The 20702-nt window shown below is 57.8% G+C and overlaps 1 protein-coding gene across 1 annotated transcript in view; it reads left to right on the top strand.

The window, feature by feature from the left end:
* The window catches only part of ZBTB46 (zinc finger and BTB domain containing 46), a 62657-nt gene that overhangs the window by 10499 nt on the left and 31456 nt on the right, over positions 1-20702 (top strand). The window contains exon 2 of the mRNA XM_059407445.1: positions 14167-15135. Within this exon, the coding sequence (XP_059263428.1) occupies positions 14199-15135 (937 nt within the window). The 5' untranslated portion in view covers positions 14167-14198. The remainder of the gene's footprint in view (positions 1-14166; positions 15136-20702) is intronic.

The raw sequence follows: 20702 nt of genomic DNA, 5'->3' as shown, positions 1-20702 counted from the left end.
AGTCGGTTGAGCCTCTGCCTTCGGCTCAGGTGGTGATGCAGGGTCCTGGGACTGAGCGCTTGGGGCTCCCTGCTCAGCAGGGGGTCTGCCCCCCCCCGCCTACTTGGGATCTCTGTCCAACAAATAAATAAAAATCTTTAAAAAAATTTGAGATTTGTCGTCGGTTAATAACCTGCAAGAACATCTCTAGATTCGTTCCATCTCCTGGAGGCCCCACTTCTCTTCGTGTTGGTCTTCCTTCAGTTTTCACTGAGACACAAATTAAATTTCCCTCGGCCTCTCCTTTGGTATGTGGGAAACGTGGGTGAGTAGTTTTGCTTGAGTTCGGAACTTTCCTGTTAGTGAGAGAGTTTGTCGCAGGGGGGTCCCTGCGGCGGGGGGCCAATGCTGGAGCCTGTCTGCGTTTGGAGGGCTGCAGGTCTTTCCTTTTGAGTATTTCGATGGAGGCTTCTCGTTTTCTTCGGAGTCGTGAGCTACTCTTACTTCGTTGTCTTCCCAGATGGGTCAGTTTACCCACAGCTGGCACCGGGACTGAGGAGTGTGAGGGCGGACCGCCCCGGAGCCTCGGCAGCGGATGGAGTCGGTGCACGGCCGGACGGCCCGGGTTTGCTTCTAGAAGTCCCGTATCATGGAGGGAACGCTGGCATTCGGCAGAGCTGGGGAGGAATGTGGGTTTGTTCACCAGCACTGTTCACACACAGCTTGCTGGGTCCTCAGAGATGAGAAGGACCAGCCGCGCCCCTGTGGTCTCCCTCCTCCAACCCCAGCAAGTGCGGATCCGGCGGGTTGGCCTAAGCTCAGCACTCGGCAGGCCTGACCGGGCCCCTCATGCTCACAGGCCGGTGCGTGGGACCTCACTCGTGTCATCCTGCTCAAGGTCACTTACCCGCCACTCTCTTTCCTGCATCGCCAGTTGGACGGTGGCAGCGGGTTTAAGGGGACCTGAGAGGTGTCCCACGTGCCAGCCCTTTGTCCAAGCGCAGAGGGAAATACCAGTCGCGAAACTGGCAGTCAGACTGCTCGTGCCCAGGGCCCTGCTGAGGGATTTCCTTTTGCTCCTTGGAAGTCAGAGTGGAGGTCCCGGGGCTTTGCCAGGCCCTCTGTGCCACGTGGTCAGGTGCGGGCAGGACGGAGCCGTCTGTGTCCTTGTGGGGGACCCTGCGCCCCACGGTTCCAATGTTCTAGATGAACCACAGGCTTTGCAGGGTTTGGGGACGCATGGAGGCAGACTGTCCTTGGTCCCGAACGGAACATTTGTACGAGTCCAGCACAGGCTCCCCTGCGGTGCTTCCAGCCACAGACAGGAGTGAACAGGGCTTCGTGCCGACTTCTCTCTACGGAGGCTGCGCTCCTCCTCCTGGACTAATTTCACGCGCTAGCCTGCTCCCTGCAGGGGCCGGGTGGGCTCGGCTGTTGGGTTTGAGTGTTATGAGTGAGCACCTGGCCCTGCGAGGAGACGGGCTGTGCCCAAGCATCTCGGGGTCCGTGTTCTCAGCTGTCATTCCCTTCCATTTACTTGTTACAAACCTCTGAGTTTCAACGTAAACAATGTTTCTTGTTCACCTAAATCGGGTCTCGTTCGCTTTTAATATGTCGAATTCTGCTTGGCTGTTTTCTGGTTGTCAGGCCTTTGGGTGATTTCTTACGTCTTGCCATTATAAATAGAAGTGCTGGCAGCATCTTTGAGCAAATTAGCATTTGGGGTCATTTCCTTGGGGTAGTGTTTCCCAAACGTGGAATTACTGGTCAGCGACACCCACGTCTTGTTGCGCCACGCTCTGTGGGCCATGCTCCAGAAGGACCGTGGCTCCCAGCTCTGTAGTGGCCTGTGACCACCTTCACTGGGTTGCACGACTTCGTGTTAATTTTTCAGCCTCGTGCACACAGACGTTTCCTTGGACATCGTCTCTCAGAATGGTACGTTTCCCTCAGCTTGCTCTAGGTATTGCCTAGATACCTTCGAAGGTTTACTGTCAGGTTCCAGGATTAACTGACACGGGCTGGGGGGCTCACCCAGTGCCCTGCCCAGACCAGCCTCTGGTGTCCTCCCCATGGGGACTGGGAACAGGAGCGTGCGCGGATTTGGTGATGAAGGTAGATGACGCCTGGGCTGTGTGGTACAGACCCTTGTTCCTGAGGGCTTTGCCACACAGGGCTGCCCACCACCCCAGCGAGTGTGTCCTGGACCCCCGGCTGTGCCGGTGCCGTTCCCAGAGCAGGACCCCTCCCGCAGGCTGCCCAGAGGCCAGCACTCTCGGTGCCCACTTCTTCAGCTGTGGACACTGCCCGCAGGACAGACCTGCAGAGCCCCTCTTGTGCCCGTCCTGTCCCCCACAGTACTGAGTAGCCCCCTCGAAACCCAGGGCTTTCCTTGAGAATCGGGAATTTCACCTCAAGGGCTTTGGGGCTGGTCCCAGGGAAAGAGGGGCTTCCCTGGGAGAGGCCCTGTCTCCCTCGTGTCCCAGGGTGCCTTAAGCTTTCCCCACCCCCACTCCAAGCCCACAGGTTCCCTGGGGGCAAGAACCAGCCCCTCCCCCAGGACTCCTTCTGCAAGACACCCCCCCTCCCGGGGCCCCGCTGGCCAGGTCGGCCCCAGCTGGCCTCTGGCCTTCATCATGCGCCCCTGCCTGGGGCCCCTGCGGCCTGGCCTGTGCCCCAGCTGGTGCTGCTCTCAGTCGGGGGCTCCCCTGGCCGCTGCGGGGATGCCGGGAACCAGTCATCTGTTCCCTGCTGGGACCTGGCCAGTTCTGGGACCCGCCGTGTTGATGTCTGTGTGAGTTTGGGGAACTGACTGATCCATCACTGGGGGCCATGCGGTGGGGGTTGGGCTTCCCTGCCGCTGGCCTCTGCTCCGGCCGGGAACGTTGGCTCACTCGGCAGCTGTCCGTCTGTCTGTCCATCGCTCGTTTGGTGTGTGAGGAGTGCTTGCCTGGGAAGGGCCTGTGCCATCTCTGCAGCACTGAGAGCCGTGCTTGGAATGTCCGATCGGCCCGCCGAGGTTCTGCTGGGTACCGGGGCCGCCCTGCGCTGGCGTCCCGGATGCCGAGGGGGCTTGTGCTGCCTGCTGCCTGCCTCAGACGTGCGCTTGGGGCGATCCAGGCCCAGGGGCTCAGGAGTGGGACCCCTGTGCCCCCACAGCTCCTCTCCTTGTCAAGTGTACAACTTCCTAGGAAGGAGCATCTAAATAAAGGTCTAGCGTGTTACTAGATGGGAGCAGATGTTGCAAAATGTTTCAAACTGGTCAGTCTGGTTCAGGGGTAGGTGGGAGTTCCTGAATTATTCCTACAACTTTTCCAATAGTTGCAAAGTGTTTCAAAACAAAAAGTGGACCCAGCCGGAGCCGGGGGAAGGGCTTCACCTGCTGCCGGAGAGCCTGCATTGCTTCTAGCTCCTTCCCTGTGTGGGGTCTATTTTTGTCTTGGTGGCAGGGAGCACAAGTGTGTAGAGTTAACATTTCAAGTCACAGCACATCTCAGGTTTAAAATTCACAGACATAGTTTTCCTGGCTTGGGAAGCCGATCAGCCTTCTTTTTAAGAAAAAAAAAAAAAATTGGGGCGCCTGGGTGGCTCAGGGGTTGGGCCTCTGCCTTCGGCTCGGGTCGTCATCTCAGGGTCCTGGAATCGAGCCCCGCATCGGGCTCGCTGCTCAGTGGGGAGCCTGCTTCCCCCACTCTCTCTCTGCCTGCCTCTCTGCCTACTTGGGATCTCTGTCTGTCAAATAAATAAATAAAATCTTCTAAAAAAAAAAAAAAAGAAAAAGAAAAAAATTAAGTGTGGCTTTTCCTGGGGCTTTTGTGACAATGTATCATCAACTGGGGCTTAAAACAACAGAGAAGTGTTCTCTGGCCACTCTGGGTTGGGAGTTGAAGTCAGGGCCCGGGGTTCCCGGGGAGGGTCCGTCCTGCCCTCCGGCTCTCGTGGCTCCAGGCCCTGCGCTGTGGCACCATGGCTCTGTCTCTGCCTGTCTTCACAGGGGCGTCTCTCTGTGTGTTTCTGTCCAGATTTCTCCTTTCTATAAGGACACCAGTGCCACTGGGTCATGACCTCATCTTAAACCTTGGTTAAGTCTTCAAAGACCCTGTTTTCTCAAATAAGGTCCCGTTCATAGGTGTTGGGGGTTGGGCCTTCAACATGGCCCACCACAGTGAGGGCCTGCATCGTCCCTGGCTTTGCTGCCAGCTGGTGGGAACGTCAGAGCCCACCCCAGAGCGTGTGCGCTGTCACATCTGGAGCCGTGTCTCCTGGGCACCGATGACACGGAGCTGGCATGTCCCAGGGAGTGTGGCTGGTTGGCAGCAGCCTGACCGTCCACCTGTAAGGCCACCAGCCCACGAGCTCCTTCTTCTCCCAGCACTTAGTGTCGGATGTTTAAACGACGTTTCTGGGGGGGTGCCTGGGGCTCAGTCGGTGAAAGTTCTGCCTTCGGCCCAGGTCATGATCCTGGCGTCCCGGCGTCAGGCTCCCTGCCCAGCGGGGGACCTGCTCTTCCCGTTCCCTCTGCCACTCCCCCGACTTGTGCTCTCTCTCTCTCTCTCTGTCTCTCAAATAAATAAATAAATCCTAAAAAAAAATTCCCTGAATTCAACGTGTAACTCAGTCAAGTCCTGCAGGTCTCACGTGACAAGGATGGTTGTGTTGGCCTAAATGTGTGTTGGAGCGAGCCTGTGGCGTGTGAAGTGTGGGTCCCGTGCCCAGAAGCTCCTGGACTCAGCAGCAGAGGCTCGGGGACTGTTCTGGGAGCTCCGGGAAGCTTCTGGGAGGAGGAGGCAGTGTCTGGCGGTTGGAGGGCTTGCTATCCCTCTTCCGTTCTGTGCAGAATTGGCCTTTATCAGTCAGACCTGTTAAATTAGCACGTTTGTACTGCCCGATGCCTCACGCCTAACCAGAACGAGCTAAAAGGAGCCTAACTGCCCGTTAAGACCAAGCATGGTTTAAAGAAGAAGCATCCAGAACGAGACTAGGTCTGGCGGGATGTGTCTGGGAGAATGAGCATAAAGCCCTCACCTCTTCCCCTTTCTTTTCCCAGCCCACAAGACACATCCCCCAGACCAGCTTCCCAGCAGCGGAAGCCGAGAAACTGGAAGTCAGAGCGGCCGTCCTCAGGCGGGCACACGGGACTGGCCTGTATCTGGGGCCTCTCTCCAGAACTGCGACCCTGTGCAGCCCTTTTCTGACCTTCCCTACCCCTGGAGCACGGTCCTGTGTGCCAGGACTTGAATGAGGGCCTCTCCCCTTGAAGTGCTGGTCTCTGGGTCCCCGTCTTGGTGGCTGGTGCCCCCACCACCTCGAGGCCTGGCAGAATCCCTGACCACTGTGGCACTTGGCTCTCGGCTTGTTCTGGGCCTCTCGCTGGCCCGGCCAGCGCTCTCATGGGGACTTCCTAAGGCCTCTGTTTTGAGGTCTCGCGTGCACTTGGAACCGTCCTGAAACATAGGCTCGATGTCTCTCAGCGGTTCTGTGGCCGACTAGGTTCTTCTTGTCCATGTGACATCAGATAGGCCTGAGTCCCCCAGGAGCCGGGCTGGAACCGCCAGGCGGTGGCTCAGTGGTCTTGTACCTGGTGGGGTCAGGGTGTGTCGGGGATGCTCGGGTGGCCCTTTGTGCCACACTTGTCTTAGGTCAGCTCCTGCGACTGAGTAGCTGGGCACAGACTTGTCCACCTACAGGGATGGACATTGGCGGCTCCTTGAGGCTCAGTCCCAGGCCAAGGTCTGTGAGGGAGGGGCTGCTCTAGGCCCTGAACTCTGGGATGGTGGCTTGTGGGGGGCCTCTTCAGAGACCCGTGCTACCCTCTAAATGTATGCTTCTCCCTAAGTCGCCCCTGTGAGTGGTTTGTACCCCACTCTGGGGAGCTGCCCCTGCCCAGCTTTATGCTGTTCTAGAATCATCCCTGTGGTGACTTTGGGCTTCTGGGGGGGCACCCTGTGTGGGATCTTCAGCCTTGGGTGGGTTCCGGGCCATGGCAGGCAGGTGCACGGGTTGATTTCAGCCTGGAATCTCTGCCCTGCTTAGACATGCACTCGGAGGGTCTGCAGTGGAGGCCAGGGGGTTTGGACAGGGGGGCACCTCGGCACAGGCCAGGGTGGGGGGTGCCCCCGAGAGAGGAAGTGACTTGAGGCAGGTAGGGCGGCCCGTGGGGGGTGGGGGCACTCCAGGCTCCCCGAGGACGAGGAACCGAAAGAGGCACAGAGGAGGGGCCGGAAGTGGGGTGGGCCTGCCCCATGGCGGGAGAGCGGCCAGGTTTGCATTTTTAGCTCAAGCCAGGGGCAGTGTGGAGGATGTGGAGGCCTCCAGCCCCGCTCGCCGGTTTGTGTTCAGCAGAGAAAGTAAAGGGATAGCAGGGCAGGGCTGGACAGAGAGCCCCTTCCCTGGGACGAGATTGCTTCTCCTCTTGTCCGAGTGCCGTGTGGCCCTTGGTGGCCATCCTTGGCAGACGTGCACAGTGTGTGTGTGCGCGTAGCTGCCTAACACAGACCGCGGACCCACGTCTCCGCGCGGAGAGCTCTTCTCTCCCTGGCCTGGCGGCCCACGTCCTCCCTGGGGGCACCTGTCCCTGCGTCTCCGTTGTGTACGGACACCACCCGTCCCGTCGGACCAGGGCCCTCCTAGAGACCGCGGCTGAACCAACTGTACCTGCAACCGCCCCGCCGCGAGGAAGGCCGTGTGCCGAGAAGGCGGTTAGGAGCCCGACAAATGAATTTTAGAGGACAAAAGCCGCCGTACAACAGATGGCAACAAACGGGCCCAGGTTTGCAGTTGAGCAAGGACAGAGGTCCAGCCGCCTTTACCGAAGCGCAGTTTACATACACCGACTGCGGCATTTAAAGTGCCTCTGAGGGGGTCTGCACACAGTGGGGACACGGTCGCGGAGGACGCCGGCCACGGCCCCAGCCCCGGGTTAGCTGGTGCGCTCCAGGCCTCCGTAGAAGGCGGTGCGCTCCACATGCTAGCCGTGCGTGGCGTCTGTCACTCCCCACAAGCCCCCGGAGATTCACGCGTGTCTGAGAGTGACACTAGGCACGGGGCTGGGGACACGTGGATGCCTTCCTGCTGAGTGTGTCCGTGGGTCGGAACGCGCCCCACTTCCCCATGTCCCTGCGGGCGCATACGAGTGCCGTTGCTGGGTTTGGGGGTTACCCGGGCCGTGTCTGCACGCAAGCCCTCACGGGGGCCGTGCTCCCGGGCTTCTCGTCCTGGCGCCTGTGTGGCCACTGTCGCCTGCATCTCCCTGAGGCCTGAGGACGTTGACCACCTTTCCACTGTCTGCCGGCTCAGGTATCTTTCCTGTGATGTGACTGTTCGAAATGTGATGCATTTAAAAAATCCCACCAAAATAACTCCAAGGGCGGTTTTGGTGTAGTGAGGCTGGCCCAGACGTCTGTGGGGCCACCGTCTGTACCCCGTGGGGTTTCTGTGGGGCAGGAAGATCATGTGGCTTGGTTCTAGCACTGGAGGTGTCTTGGTTCCACTTTTAAACAGTATTTGTCTGTTAGATGACATTTAACAGAGAAACTTAAATAAGCTTAAATTGAGCTAAACCGACACATGGACACGCGCAAGTTCCAGGTTAGAGGTAAGAAGGTGAGGGAACATCTCGGTTTGTGTGTGTGTTTGAGAAGGACACGCATGCCTTACGAGTCATTCCAAATTAGACATGGGCTTTTCTGGAGTGGGACTCAGTGACCAGCCCTGGGGGGTCCTGCCGGCTGGTGGGGCTGACCTGATGCTTGTTTGCTAGTAACAAGGACCCCAGGTCTACGTTACGCCTGCTGTTGTGGGAACCAGTCGTCTTCCCAGTGACGCTCCTTGCGGATGAGAGGAGCAGGGGACCCCAGCCCGGTCCCTGAGCTCAGGACACACAATGCATTGAGCGACACGCATTCACAGCAGACTGCGTGGTTCTGGTGCCTTCTGAGGCCTTTGGATTCTCCCCGTGCAGCACCAGCCGTCGGGTGACAGGCGGAACAGGTACGAAACGTACGTCTCCAACAGGACAGACTCTGCTGACAACTGTAACTCCCCAGACGGCCAGAGATCGGGGCGCCCTGTACCAGTCCCTTAGGGAGCTGCCCGGCCCTCAGCATTCTGGACGCCCGAGTCAGAGCCAGCGGGGAGGAGGCTGGCAGAAGCCAGTTCCGGCGCTTGGGACGGAGCGTGCCATTCTCTGTGCTGGCACCGTGGCATCCGCATCCTTTCCCTTGGGTCGCCACGCCGAGTCATCTCTGGAGCCTGCACGGGACAGTGGGACGGGCTTGGTTCTGAAGCTGGCTCCTTGGTGGCCAGGAGCTCGGTGTCTTTGAGCTTTGGGTGTATTGGCAGGTCGGGGTCGCCGCCCATCTTCTCTGGAGGCTGCGGGGTTGGAAATGTCACCTGAGTGTCACACACATATTGCCTCCTTCGTTGGGAGTCTTGGTGACTAGCACTGTCTACCGTGTCCCCAGTTGTCCATGCTAAGGGGTCCCAAGTCCGCATCAGTCCCCAGCGCTGCTCAGGTGACACGATCTCTGAAGTCTGGTCTGGAATGTGGATCCAAGCTAGTTTGGTAGCAAAGTGGTTCTGTTTATGAGTGATTCCGTCTGAAGCAGCATCTCTCAACAGCATCTCTCGATCAGCAAGCTCTAAGTGGGGAACCTAGAGGAGAAATAACGCGAGTTTGGAAAACCAGGAGGGGAAGGGTGCAGCTTTGTGGAGTCCTCAGCTGCCGGGCTGCTGATAGAGCACCTCACCCGCCCTCAGACCCTGACCTCACAATGCTTGGCATCTGGACCACAGCTCCTCTTTGAAGGACCCCGTACTCAGGAGGGCACTGCTCACGGGCCCTGGAATTCGTGAGCGTGGCCAGTGCTCCGCGGAGCAGCGCAGGTAACACAGGGATGACGGGTCACCTGTCCACAGGTGTGTGTCCGCGGCCAGGCTGGTCTCCATGACCTGCTCTACGTCCCAAGGGCAGGCGCGCTCTCTTGCCCTCAGAGAGGAACCGCCGTGAGCAGGCTTTCATCTCAAGGCTGCATCTTACCTGGCCGGCCAGCCGTTACTCAGCAGGACACCTGAGCTCGGGTGCGCAGGACTCCCAGGAGCCCTTACTGATGGGAGAGTTATCAGCTTTGTAACGCGAATTCCGTGGTTCTCCTCAAGCTACATTTTTAAAAAATGTACCCTTTTTAAAAATATATATATATTTTCTTCATTTATTTGAGAGAGAGCATGAGCAGAGGCAGAGGGAGAAGCAGGCTCCCCACTGAGCAGGGAGCCCGATGGGGGGCTCCGTCCCAGGACCCCAGGATCATGACCTGAGCCGAAGGCAGACACTTAACTGAATGAGCCACCCAGGTGCCCCAGACCAACTCTGTGTACCCTTACTATTTTCATAGGAGACTCCTGTTTTAGACTCCCTCTTTTTAATGTACAAGTAACTTTTTCCGTAATGGAAATTGTACGGTTTTTCTACTATGAACGCTGTGTAAAGTGCATAGCTGGTTCTTAAGCTGCCCAGATCGAATAATAACTTATTTTACAGTTTTCCACAGAAGTTGAAATTATTTTAGAAATACAAATCCTGGGGCATCTGGGTGGCTTAAGCATCTGCTTTCAGCTCAGGTAATGGTCCCAGGGTCCTGGGATGGGGCTCCCTGCTCTGCGGGAGCCTGCTTCTCCCTCCCCACTCCCCCTGCTTGTGTTCCCTCTCTCGCTGTCTCTCTCTCTGTCAAATAAAAAAATAAATAAATAAATAAACTCTTAAAAAAGAAATGCAGATCCTATGAGGTAGTTGTTCCTTGTATAAAATGGTGTTTTATTTCCTTTCCGTGGTTCGTCCCGATTCTTGCGGGGTCTGTTTCGGTGGCGAGTAGAGACTTAGTATTCGTACGGGAAACCAGGAGATGGTGTGTACCGCTCGCTGATTGGAACGCAGGGTCCCGAGGCCGTTGATGCTCTCATCACATGACCAGGAACCAGGTGCCACTTCCCGAGGCCTCCAGGCATTAAACTGGCGCCTGTAGTTTCCATGGTGGTTTTCCTCAACTTGAAGCACCTCTCGGACCCTCCCTCGACGTGTGGCTCCTCTGTGTCTGCAAGGTTGGGCTGGAGGAATGAAGTCACTCCTGGGTGGAACCCCTGTCCTTGTCACGTCCTTCTGTCCCGACTCAGTGTGGGGTGGGGACCACCCCTTGGTTTGTGACTCCCCTCCAGGGGCTCTGGGGCTCAAGGTCGAGAGCCCGCTGGTGCCATCCGAGCACGTGACCCTTCCCCACAGCCCGTTCCGGACCTGCTTCCTGTTTCTCCTTCTTGGTGGCCAGGCCTCATCGGGGACAGGTGTGGCTGCCGAGCCCGCAGGCAGCGTGCAGAAGCAGCGTGCTAACTCCCGGCCTCTGATGCTGGGGCAGCGGCCTGGGCTCTGAGCTGCGTCCCAGCGCTTGGCCGGCCGGGACGAGGGAACAGGTGCTGGGGTCCCTGGGGCACCAGCTCTGCCAGTGCAGGTGCCTCCAGCAGGAAGGAGTGAGGAGGCTTGTGGGGAGGGCGTCCCGGACCCGGCCAGCTGAGGGAGATGAGAGCCTTTCGCTCTCTAGCCTGTCTTCCTAGCCTGGGAGTGGGAAACCGAATGACCACTTTTCTCACTGGGCATTTCATGTCACTTCATTTCATTTCATTTATTTTTAAGAAATGAGACCTTTTATTTTTTAAGATTTTATTTATCTGACAGAGAGAGAGAGGGCTCGAGTAGGGGGAGGGGTAGAGGGAGAAGCAGACTCCCTGCTGAGCAGAGAGCCCGACATGGGGCTCGATCCCAGGACCCCGAGATCATGACCTGAGCTGAAGGCAGACGCTTCACCGACTGCACTGCCCAAGTGCCCCTAATTTTTATATATCTTAATCTCATTTCCACTAGAATATAAAGGAAACTAAAAATTAGGGTCTATGAATGTTAACATTTCCGTGAAAGCAGCAGCTACAAAAGGTTTTTAGGTGAGTCGTGGAGGTTACCTGCTCACAGCATCCGTTCACGAACCCGACAGCCCGAAGTAGCAAAGACCGTGTTGGAATAGAAGCTACAGACCTTTACTGTTCTTTTTTAGAGATGAAAGTATTACAGATAAAATCGAAACCCCCTGCGTTATACCCCCGGCCCGCGCTTCCTGACTCGCCTGCTTCCCGACTGTCGCGAGCTCCGCGGTGAGGCTCCTCCGCTCATGGGAGTGAGGACGCCGGGGCGCTCGCTCAGTCTGCGCAGACGCTCTCGCGAGGGCCCTGCGAGTGCCGACTCGCTTCGTCTTCGTAATGGCCAGCGGTAAGAGTGATCACTACTTCCACTTGGCCGATGAGGAATTTGAGGTGCAGGGAGGTAAAGCAGCTGCCCCGAGGTCACACAGCGCGCGGTGCGGAGCCGCTTCCCCAGCCGGTGCGCGCTGACTCCAGGTGGGGGCCGTGTGCGTGGACTCACTCCCAGGAAGCGGCCGCCGGGCCTCGGGACATGAAGTCGGGTTGTTCTGGGCCGGTCCTTCTTGTGATTTCAACCATGCTCCCATTTGTCGCCCTTTGCGACATGACGTGTTCACGGAGCGCGTTTGGTGTTTCTTCTCTTTGACAGGTGCAGGCCTGCTCTGTTTGTCCCCGCCATGCCGTTAGGTGTGCGTGTGACACGGCTGGCTATGTTTCCTTTTACTTCTAGTTCACGTCTCCCTCCGTGCACAGGTACAAAATGTATTTTGTGATGAGAATTTTAGTGACTTTTTCTTTTAACCGTTGAAAGGTCGCATTCCCGTGCAGCGGACCTACGGTGCTGTACCGGTGTCAGGCGCGCGGTCCGCCGGTCCCTAACCCAGTGCTGTCCACCCTGGCCCGCCTGCCCCTCCGCCCCTCCGCGCTGCCGACCATCAGTGTGTCCTCTAGAGCTAAGAATCCTGTTTCTTGGGGCGCCTGGGGGGCTCCGTGGGTGAAGCCTCTGCCTTTGGCTCAGGTCGTGATCTCAGGGTCCTGGGATCGAGCCCCGCATCGGACTCTCCTCAGCGGGGAGCCTGCTTCCTGCTCCCCCCCGCCCCGCCTGCCTCTCTGCCTACTTGTGGTCTCTCTGTCCCTCGGTCAAATAAATAAATACAATCTTAGAGAAGAACAATCTTGTTTCTTGGTGTGTCTCCTTTCCCCTTTGTTCATCAGTTTTGTTTCTTCGATTCCACAGCAGGGAAATCGCGTGTGTTTGTCTTTCTTTGGCTGCTTTGGCTTACGTTATACCCTCTAGCTCCGTCCCGTCATTGCGAACAGCAAGATTTCATTATTTTTCTGGCTGAATAACATTCCTCCGTGTGTGTGTGTGTGTGGCACACCTTCTTGACCAGTTCTCTGTCTGTGCACACTTGGGCGGCTTCCGAGTCTTGGCTATGTGGACGTTGCTGCCGTAAACATAGGGGTGCGTGTATCCTTCCAAATTAGTGTTTTTGTGTCCTGTGGGTAGATACCCAGTAGTGGACTGGCTGGGTCATCCAGTCGCTCTGTGTTCTATCTTCTGAGGGGCCTCCATGCCATCTTCCAGAACCGCTGAACCTGTTTGCATTCCTGCCGACAGCGCACGAGGCTCCTTTCTCTCTGCGTCCTTGACAACACCTGTTGGTTCTTGTGTTGCTGACTGTGGGAGGCCACACCTCATCCTGCTTGTGAGCTGCTTTTCCGTGATGAGGAGTGACGTGGAGCGTCTTCTCGTGTCTGTGGGCCATTCGTATGTCTTCTTTGGAGAAGTACCTGTTCGTGTCTTCTGCCCACTTTTAAATTGGATTATTTGGGTTTTGGGTGTTGAGTTGTGTAAGTTCTTTATGTAATTTAGATACTAACCTTCTGTGGGATGAGTCACTGCAAATATCTTCTCCCATTCATACGTTGGCTCTTAGTTTGCTGGTTGTTTCCTTGGCTGTGCAGAAGCTTTCTGTTCTAATCCCAGCAGTTGATTTTTGCTTTTGTCTCCTTTGCCTGAAGGGACCTATCTAGAAAATGTCACTACGACCAATGTCGGAGACATTACTGCCTATGCACTCTTCTAGGATTTTTATGCATTTAGGTGTCACATTCAGGTCCCCAGTCTGTTTTGAGTTTATTTATGTGTCTGGTGTAAGAGAGTGGTCCGGTTTCATTCTTCTGCATGTGGCCGTCCAGTTTTCCCAGCGCCGCTGGTTGGAGAGACGGCCTTTCTTGTTCCTTTGTTGAAGATTAATTGACCATATAATTGTGGGTTCATTTCTGGGCTCTCTGTCCTGTTTCACTGAGCTGTGTGTCTGTTTTGTGGCAGTCCCGTACTGTTTTGGTGACTGTGGCTCTGTAGTAGAACTTGAGGTCTGGAATTGTGAAGCCTCCAGCTTTGCTTTGCTTTTTCAAGAAAAAACAGCCTTGTCTTTCTCCGGGAGTGCACCGGAAGTGCGACGGGGCGAGTATGTCCTCCGCCCCCAGGGCCTTGGGCTGTGATCGAATTCAGACGTAATTGGTTACGATGAGGTTGTTCTGGAGTAAGGTGTCCAATATGACCCGTGTCCTTAGAAAACAGGGACACGGGACATGGGCTCACGGGGAGAAAGTGGGAATGTGGAGGCAGAGACTGGGTGGTGATGCTTATGCATCCAAGGATGGCCAAGGACTGCCGGCCACCAGCAGAAGTGGGGACAGGTCTGGACACTCCCTCCCGCAAAGCCCTGGTGGGAGCTGGCCCACACCTCTGGCCTCCGGGCTGTGCGAGAATCCAGTTCTCCGGGCCTCCCGGTCTGGGTCCTGAGTTCTGGAAGCCCCCGGAAGCTAATGGAGGCCGCAGAGAGAACACGGCAGACAGACTAGGAGCTGGTTTTAGGAGGGCGCCACAGCAGGGCACCTGAGTCTCCTGGGCATCCCTGTTTTATTTTTAAGGTTGTGTCCTGAAGGGTGTGGATGAGGCGCCCTTGGGATGTCACATCTGGGAAGAAGTCACTTGAGCTGCTCACTGGCGCTGGCCATTGGGAGCTGTGTGTAGGGTTCTGCTCTTGGGCTGTGCCAGTGGTCAGCCTCGAGCCCGGAAACTCCCTGCGGACGGCTGCTGAGGTTCCCCCTGCCCAGAGGCCACCCTGCAGCCGGGCTCCCCGGGACGCTGTGCTGTGCCGAAACTCCACAGGCGCGTGGGTGTCGAGCGCGTGGCTAACTCGCGTGTTCTTGCCCCCACAGAGTCTGCGGAACAGCACCACCAAGACTTCCAGATGAACAACCGGAAGGAAGACATGGAAATCGCGTCCCACTACCGGCACCTGCTCCGTGAGCTCAACGAGCAGAGGCAGCATGGCGTCCTGTGTGACGTGTGTGTCGTGGTGGAGGGCAAGGTCTTCAAGGCCCACAAGAACGTCCTGCTCGGCAGTAGCCGCTACTTCAAGACGCTTTACTGCCAGGTGCAGAAGACGTCGGACCAGGCTACGGTCACACACTTGGACATCGTCACGGCCCAGGGCTTCAAGGCCATCATCGACTTCATGTACTCGGCCCACCTGGCCCTCACCAGCAGGAATGTCATCGAGGTGATGTCCGCGGCCAGCTTCCTGCAGATGACGGACATTGTGCAGGCCTGCCACGACTTCATCAAGGCCGCGCTGGACATCAGCATCAAGCCAGATGCCTCGGACGAGCTTGCGGAGTTCGAGATCAGCGCCCCCCCCGGCAGCAGCACTGACGCGCTGATCTCGGCCGTGATGGCCGGAAGGAGCATCTCGCCATGGCTGGCCCGGCGCACGAGCCCCGCCAATTCCTCCGGAGACTCGGCCATCGCCAGCTGCCACGAGGGGAGCAGCAGCTACGGGAAGGAGGAGCAGGAGCCCAAGGCCGACGGGCCCGATGACATCGCCTCGCAGTCGCTGTGGCCGGGCGACGTCGGCTACGGGTCTCTGCGGGTCAAGGAAGAGCAGGTTTCGCCGTCTCACTACGGAGGGAGCGAGCTGCCCTCCGCCAGGGACGGCGCGATGCAGAACCCCTTCTCCGAGCAGGTGGGAGGCGACGGCTGGCAGCCCGCAGGTCGGAGGAAGAATCGGAAAAACAAGGAGACGGTCCGGCACATCACGCAGCAGGTGGAGGACGAGAGCCGGGCCAGCTCCCCCGTGGCCTCTTTCCTTCCGACGTCCGGGTGGCCGTTCAGCAGCCGAGACTCAAGTAAGCCTTTTGTTTCTTCTGGGCCGGGGCGAGAGCCCGTCACCCTGTGCATCGGTGGCCCTTGGCCGTTCGTTCTGCAGGTGAAGCCGCACCTTCCAGGCTCCCCCGGTGCCTCCCCCCAGGGCCGTCTCCAGTGGCGGCAGATGGGTCCAAGTGCATGGACTCGGACTTTGGGGACCCCAGCCGTCCGAGGCCCCGTGTCCCAGGCCCACGGGGCCCACCTGAGGTGGGGCTTCTCTAAAGCTGAGGGGTCAGCGGCTGGAAAAGGGGGGTGATGCCTGGCATGGGGTCGGGTTGAAAGGTCCGCTTCCCTTCTTAGCGGAGAGCCTTTCGTAAGTACCGGGGAGGGGACCTTCATCTTAAAAGATTTAAACGTTAAAATGTCAAAAGGTGGGAGAGTGCTTGGGATAAGATGTGAACGTGGAACCTCTCAGGCCCTCGCCATCCGCGGCCTCCGTCTGGTTTTCTGTCCAGCAGCCGTGGGTCTTGGTCGTCGCTGGGGATGTTGAGCAAACCGTGACAGGCCTGTGTTCTGCCCCTGCCAAGACCTGGCTTGACCCGGGGGCACCCAAAGACCTCTGGCGGTAAAGCACTCCTCGCAGTGAGGGTGTCTCCTGTTTCCAACTAGGGCAGCTGTGGTGGTCCAGGCTAACAGACGTGTCTTGCTGTTGTGGGACATTACTGAACAATGAGCCCCCCCGCGGCCCCGCGTCCAGACGCCCCCCCCCCCCCCCCCGAGGGGCGGTGGGCTCTAGGCTTAGCCTTGCTGAGGTGGACCCCAATCTGGACGACAGTTCTGTGTCTGTCTCGCAGATGAGGGGGCAGCAAACCAGACAGTTACCGAAACAGCAGGTGCCTTCCCTGGTGCTGAGCTCGTGAGGACGGCTGCTGCCTCCCCCAGCCCCCGGGGAGAAAGAGGCGCCGGTTCCCTCCAGCCCCTGGTGCAGGGAGGTGCGGAGGGGTGAGGAGGGGCGTCCGGTAGAACAGAGTTGGCCCAGAGCAGGGTGGGGACGTCGCCGCGAGTTCTTGTCCTGGGGAGGGCCCTCCAGGAAGGCCTCCAGGAAGGCCGGAAGGTGGGAGTGGACAGAGCTGAAGGCAGCACACTGGGGTAATGGTCCTGACAAAGGTCACAGATACTAAGCGTCCTGTCCTCGGATGGCCAGGCGGGTGGCGGGGCCTTGGACGAGCCTTGCTCCAGCTCCCTGCTCTCGATACACTAGCTTTCATTATCGTGGCGAGATGCCTATGCCGTAACCGTTGCTTTTTTAACCCTTTCCAAGTGTGTAATGTATCGGCATTAAATAGAAGCGCATTGTCACGCAACCATGGTTACTGTTTGTCTTCCAAAGGGTTCCGTCATCCCGAACCGAGACTCTATACCCATCAAGCAGTACCTCCCCGAGACGCAGTAACGAGTAGCCTGCGCTATTCTCTCTGTCCCTGTGTGTTCCGGGCCCTGAGCACACGGCCAGACCCCTGTCTGTTCAGGTTTTCCACCGCAGACTGTGCTGGGCGCTCTAGGACGGAGGCGGCATCCCCGACCCCCATCCACTGGATGCCGGCAACAACCCGTCTCCGAGTTTGGTGACAACCAAAAGTGTGTCCAGGCATTGTAAATGTCGCTGACGGGCAGCACCCTACAGCTCCTGGGGTTTAGCCCAGCTGAGACGGTGGAGCTGATCGCCAAGCTGCCGGCAAGGAGGGTGCACTCCGTGTGCCCCCGACCCGGTTTCCGCTCTCACCAGCTCTGATTCAACTCTGAGAGGCAGCAGTCCCTGGCAGATGACTGAAGGACAGATGCTCTGTGTGGCACCTTCTGGGGCGGTCAGGGCCACAGTCCTGTCCTGGGACACCTGCCTGGTGGCCGTCAGCCGCCCAGTGGGCTAGGATGCTGGAGGCCGGGCGGTTTGAGGGCCCATCAGCACCGTGAAGAATGCTCGCTCCTCCGGCCTGTGGGTTTGAGGGTTTAAATGCAGTTGTCAAGCAGAAGGTGTTTTTAGAATCCAACAAGTGATCTCGGCTGCGTACTTTTGTTAATGTCTTAAATCTCTTGGGTTACCAAGGCAACTGCAAACCGCTTCTGTTAGATTATTCTGAGTTGCAAAGACAAGGACATGAGGTTGTAGCTCGCATAGGATGGCTTCTGCCTGCTGTGGCCGTCGCTCCCTCCTCCATCCTGGCCTTGGAGCTGGCGTGGAAATGGGAATTGTGACCCCCTTGGAGGTCAGTTTGTTTTCACCAAGTATCTATTACCTCTTAGCAGAGTGTTTTAACTTCTCATCCTATTTGTAAGAGAAAGGGCCCCCCATTCCAAGGGAGTGCGTCAGGTGGTAAGTGCAGATCGTTTGGGGGCTCAGTACAGACGCACGGGGAGCCAGCTCTGCGCCCAGGGCTGCCGGCCCTGCCCTTCTGTGTGTCCGCACCTTGTGATTCCAAGCCTGTTGGCATTTAAGAGTGACTTTTCCATGGGGCGCCTGGGCGGCTCAGTGGGTGAAGCCTCTGCCTTCGGCTCAGGTCATGATCTCAGGGTCCTGGGATCGAGCCCCGCATCGGGCTCTCTGCTCCACGGGGGGCCTGCTTCCTCCTCTCTCTCTGCCTGCATCTCTGCCTACTTGTGATCTCTGTCACATAAATAAATAAAATCTTTTTTTAAAAAGTGACTTTTCCAAGCAAAAGGCCAGGAGCATTTTAACCCAGGAAAGCGCCCGTTCCGGCAGTTTGTCCACGAGAGAGCTCCGTAAAGTCGTGACCAGACCCGTGTTCCTCTGCGTGTCCTCCTTGGGCCCTGGCTGCCCCACCTTGTGCACCACCCCAAGACGGCCCCGGGCCCCCGATGAGACGGATCTGTAGCTGCTGGTTCAGCAGCCGACGGGAGGAGCCCAGATGCTTGTCCTAATGTCCCAAGTTCCTAAAAGGTTTTGAGAACAGGAGTTCTGTAGCTAGAATAAAATGTGTGGGTTTTGTAAAGAAAATGTTTATGCCTAAATTATTGTAAAGTTGGATCTTGACCTACTGTGCTTTTGAAAGAACGTGCTGGACCCACAGGACAGCTTCCGGGGAAGGTGGTCTCTGTAAGCTCCCAGCCGGCTCTACATGCCCTCGGGGCCTCCTCCCTGCGCAGGGGGGCAGGTCTGCTCTCTCAGGCTTAGGGAGTCCACGAGGGTGCAGAGGTAGGAGCTGCCAAGTGGGCTGTGTAACGGCGGGAGTCTGCAGTCTGCGCACGGGCGCCATCCTGAACCACGGGAGGGCTCGGCCGGATTCCCGTGAGGAGCAGGGAAGCCTGTGGGTTTGGGCTGAGCCGTGGGTCGGGTCCGTGACCTGACTGCCGACGTGCAGGCTGAACAGGGTGCCTGGCACCTGGCACGGGATGCCCTGGGGACCCTGTTCACTTCTGCGGGCGGCCGCCTGGCCACCGCCGACGCCGCAGCAGACGGGATCCTGTCTCTTAAGGAAAGGCGTCTTGTTAGGTGTTTGTGTTTCGGGGGCAAAAGAGCCTGAATGAAAAGTGACACCACAGCTTTGTGGGGCTGGACTGGGCTCTGTTCCTGCACTCGGAGCTTCCCCCTTGTCACCCCTCTGTCCCCATCGTCTCCTCAGAAGTTCGAGCGGAGTCGCAGACCGGAGATGTTTTCCCTCAGGTACGACCAGAGTCTGCGGGATCCGTTCTGGCTGACCGTGTTGCTGTCCGTTGGTGGCAGCTGGGGACCCGACAGAGACAGCGGCCCTCTTTGATGGAGCACCCGCTGAACGAGGAACACAGGGGCCCTAGTGGGAGCCCCTGCACCGAGAGGAGAGCTCGTGCGGTGTTCTTTGTCTGGGCCGGGGGGGGGGGACACGCTGGTGACAGGGAACGGCCGCCGAATCTGGGTGTCCAGAGGTGGGCCCCGGTGGGAAGGGCCCGCAGGTGGAGTGGCGCTGGGGGCCGTGTCCGTGACTCCCGGCTCATCTGCGCTCGAATCGTCGTCCTGGCGGAGGGTCCCTCGACCTCGGCTTTGCAGAGCTGGGGCAGCTTCTCGTCCCACCCCAAGAAAAGCACTTCCTTCGTGCCGGCATTTTCTAGAACGTCGAGGTCATGAAGTCATGAAGTCTCTCGCGGACATCCAGCGCCGCCCCTGGTTCCTCCAGGTGCAGAGACGGAGGCTGGGGGCTGCGGGGCAGCTGGTCCTTGGGGGGCCCCGCAGAGCCGGCAGGACGCCGCACCCGGAGCAAGCCCTGCAGAAGAGCTGGGGTGTTCGGGGTTGGTGCGGGACGAGCAGGCCCCATGGAGAGCCCATCACGCGGGAGCGGGAGGATGAAGCGCTTCTGGAAGCCCCGGGTGCTGACAACGGCGGCTCAGTGAGGGCTCGGGCTCAGGACCCCAAAGGCCGGCGCGCAGGGAAGAGCTCAGTGGAGTGTGTGTGAGCCGCAGTGGCAGCCGCTTTGCTGAGCAGCGCTGGGACGTGTCCTTGCGGGGGGTGTGACCGCCGCGCTGTGCTCCAGGGTTGTGCAGGGAGCGCTCTGCGGCTCCCGAGCACGGGGAAGCATGCAGCCTCACTGAGCTAGCGTGCCTGTGCAGGAGCCGGCTTTCGTGGCTTCGTGGCTGGTCCACAGGTGGGCAGCCGTCTCGATGCATCGTGTTTCAATTTGAACGTGAGGGCTTTCGTCTCTTTAACCAGGTGCTTATTTTCTTTTGGGGTTTGTAGACCGTGACAGGGATGCCCTGGAGGGTCTTCTGACTTGGGGCAGGAATCAGCCAGTGGCTGCCCGAGTCCCTGGTGCCCGCCCAGTGAGAAGGGGTTTGGTTATGCTGGAGTCTTCAGGGTGAGACCATGTGCGTACATAAGTGATACGCATGTGTGAGAGCACAGCTGGTGAACCTCCACTGAAATGGAGGTTTTTTAAAAAAAGACTATTTATGGGACGCCTGGGTGGCTCAGTTGGTTGGACGACTGCCTTCGGCTCAGGTCATGATCCTGGAGTCTCGGGATCGAGTCCCGCATCGGACTCCCTGCTCCATGGGGAGTCTGCTTCTCCCTCTGACCCTCTCCTCGCTCATGCTCGGGAGAGCTCACTGTCTCTCTCTCTCAAGTAAATAAATAAAATCTTTAAAAAAAAAGTTTATTTATTTATTTGACAGAGAGAGATCACAAGTAGGCAGAGAGACAGGCAGAGAGGGGGAAGCAGGCTCCCTGCTGAGCAGAGAGCCCGATGCGGGACTCGATCCCAGGACCCTGGGATCGTGACCTGAGCCGAAGGCAGAGGCTTTAACCCACTGAGCCACCCAGGCGCCCCTGAAATGGAGATTTTAAGAGGAGTAGTTTTATTTTAAAGTGTTCATTTGAAAACTTTTATGCCACTGCTTTTTTCCAACTTCAAAAGAGTGGAGGTATCAGGACGCCCTGGGGGACTCAGCCATGAAGCCGCTGTCTTCGGTTCAGGTCATGATCTCAGGGTCCTGGGATCGAGCCCCGTGTCGGGCTCTCTGCTCAGCAGGGAGTCTGCTCCCCCCCCCTGCCTCCTTGTGATCTTTGCATGTCAAAGAAATAAATACAATCTTAAAAAAAAAAAAAAAAAAAAAAAAAAAAAAA

The sequence above is a fragment of the Mustela nigripes genome, chromosome 7 (genome assembly GCF_022355385.1).
Source record: "Mustela nigripes isolate SB6536 chromosome 7, MUSNIG.SB6536, whole genome shotgun sequence".
Taxonomy (NCBI): domain Eukaryota; kingdom Metazoa; phylum Chordata; class Mammalia; order Carnivora; family Mustelidae; genus Mustela; species Mustela nigripes.
This window is presented reverse-complemented; position numbering and strand designations above follow the sequence as displayed.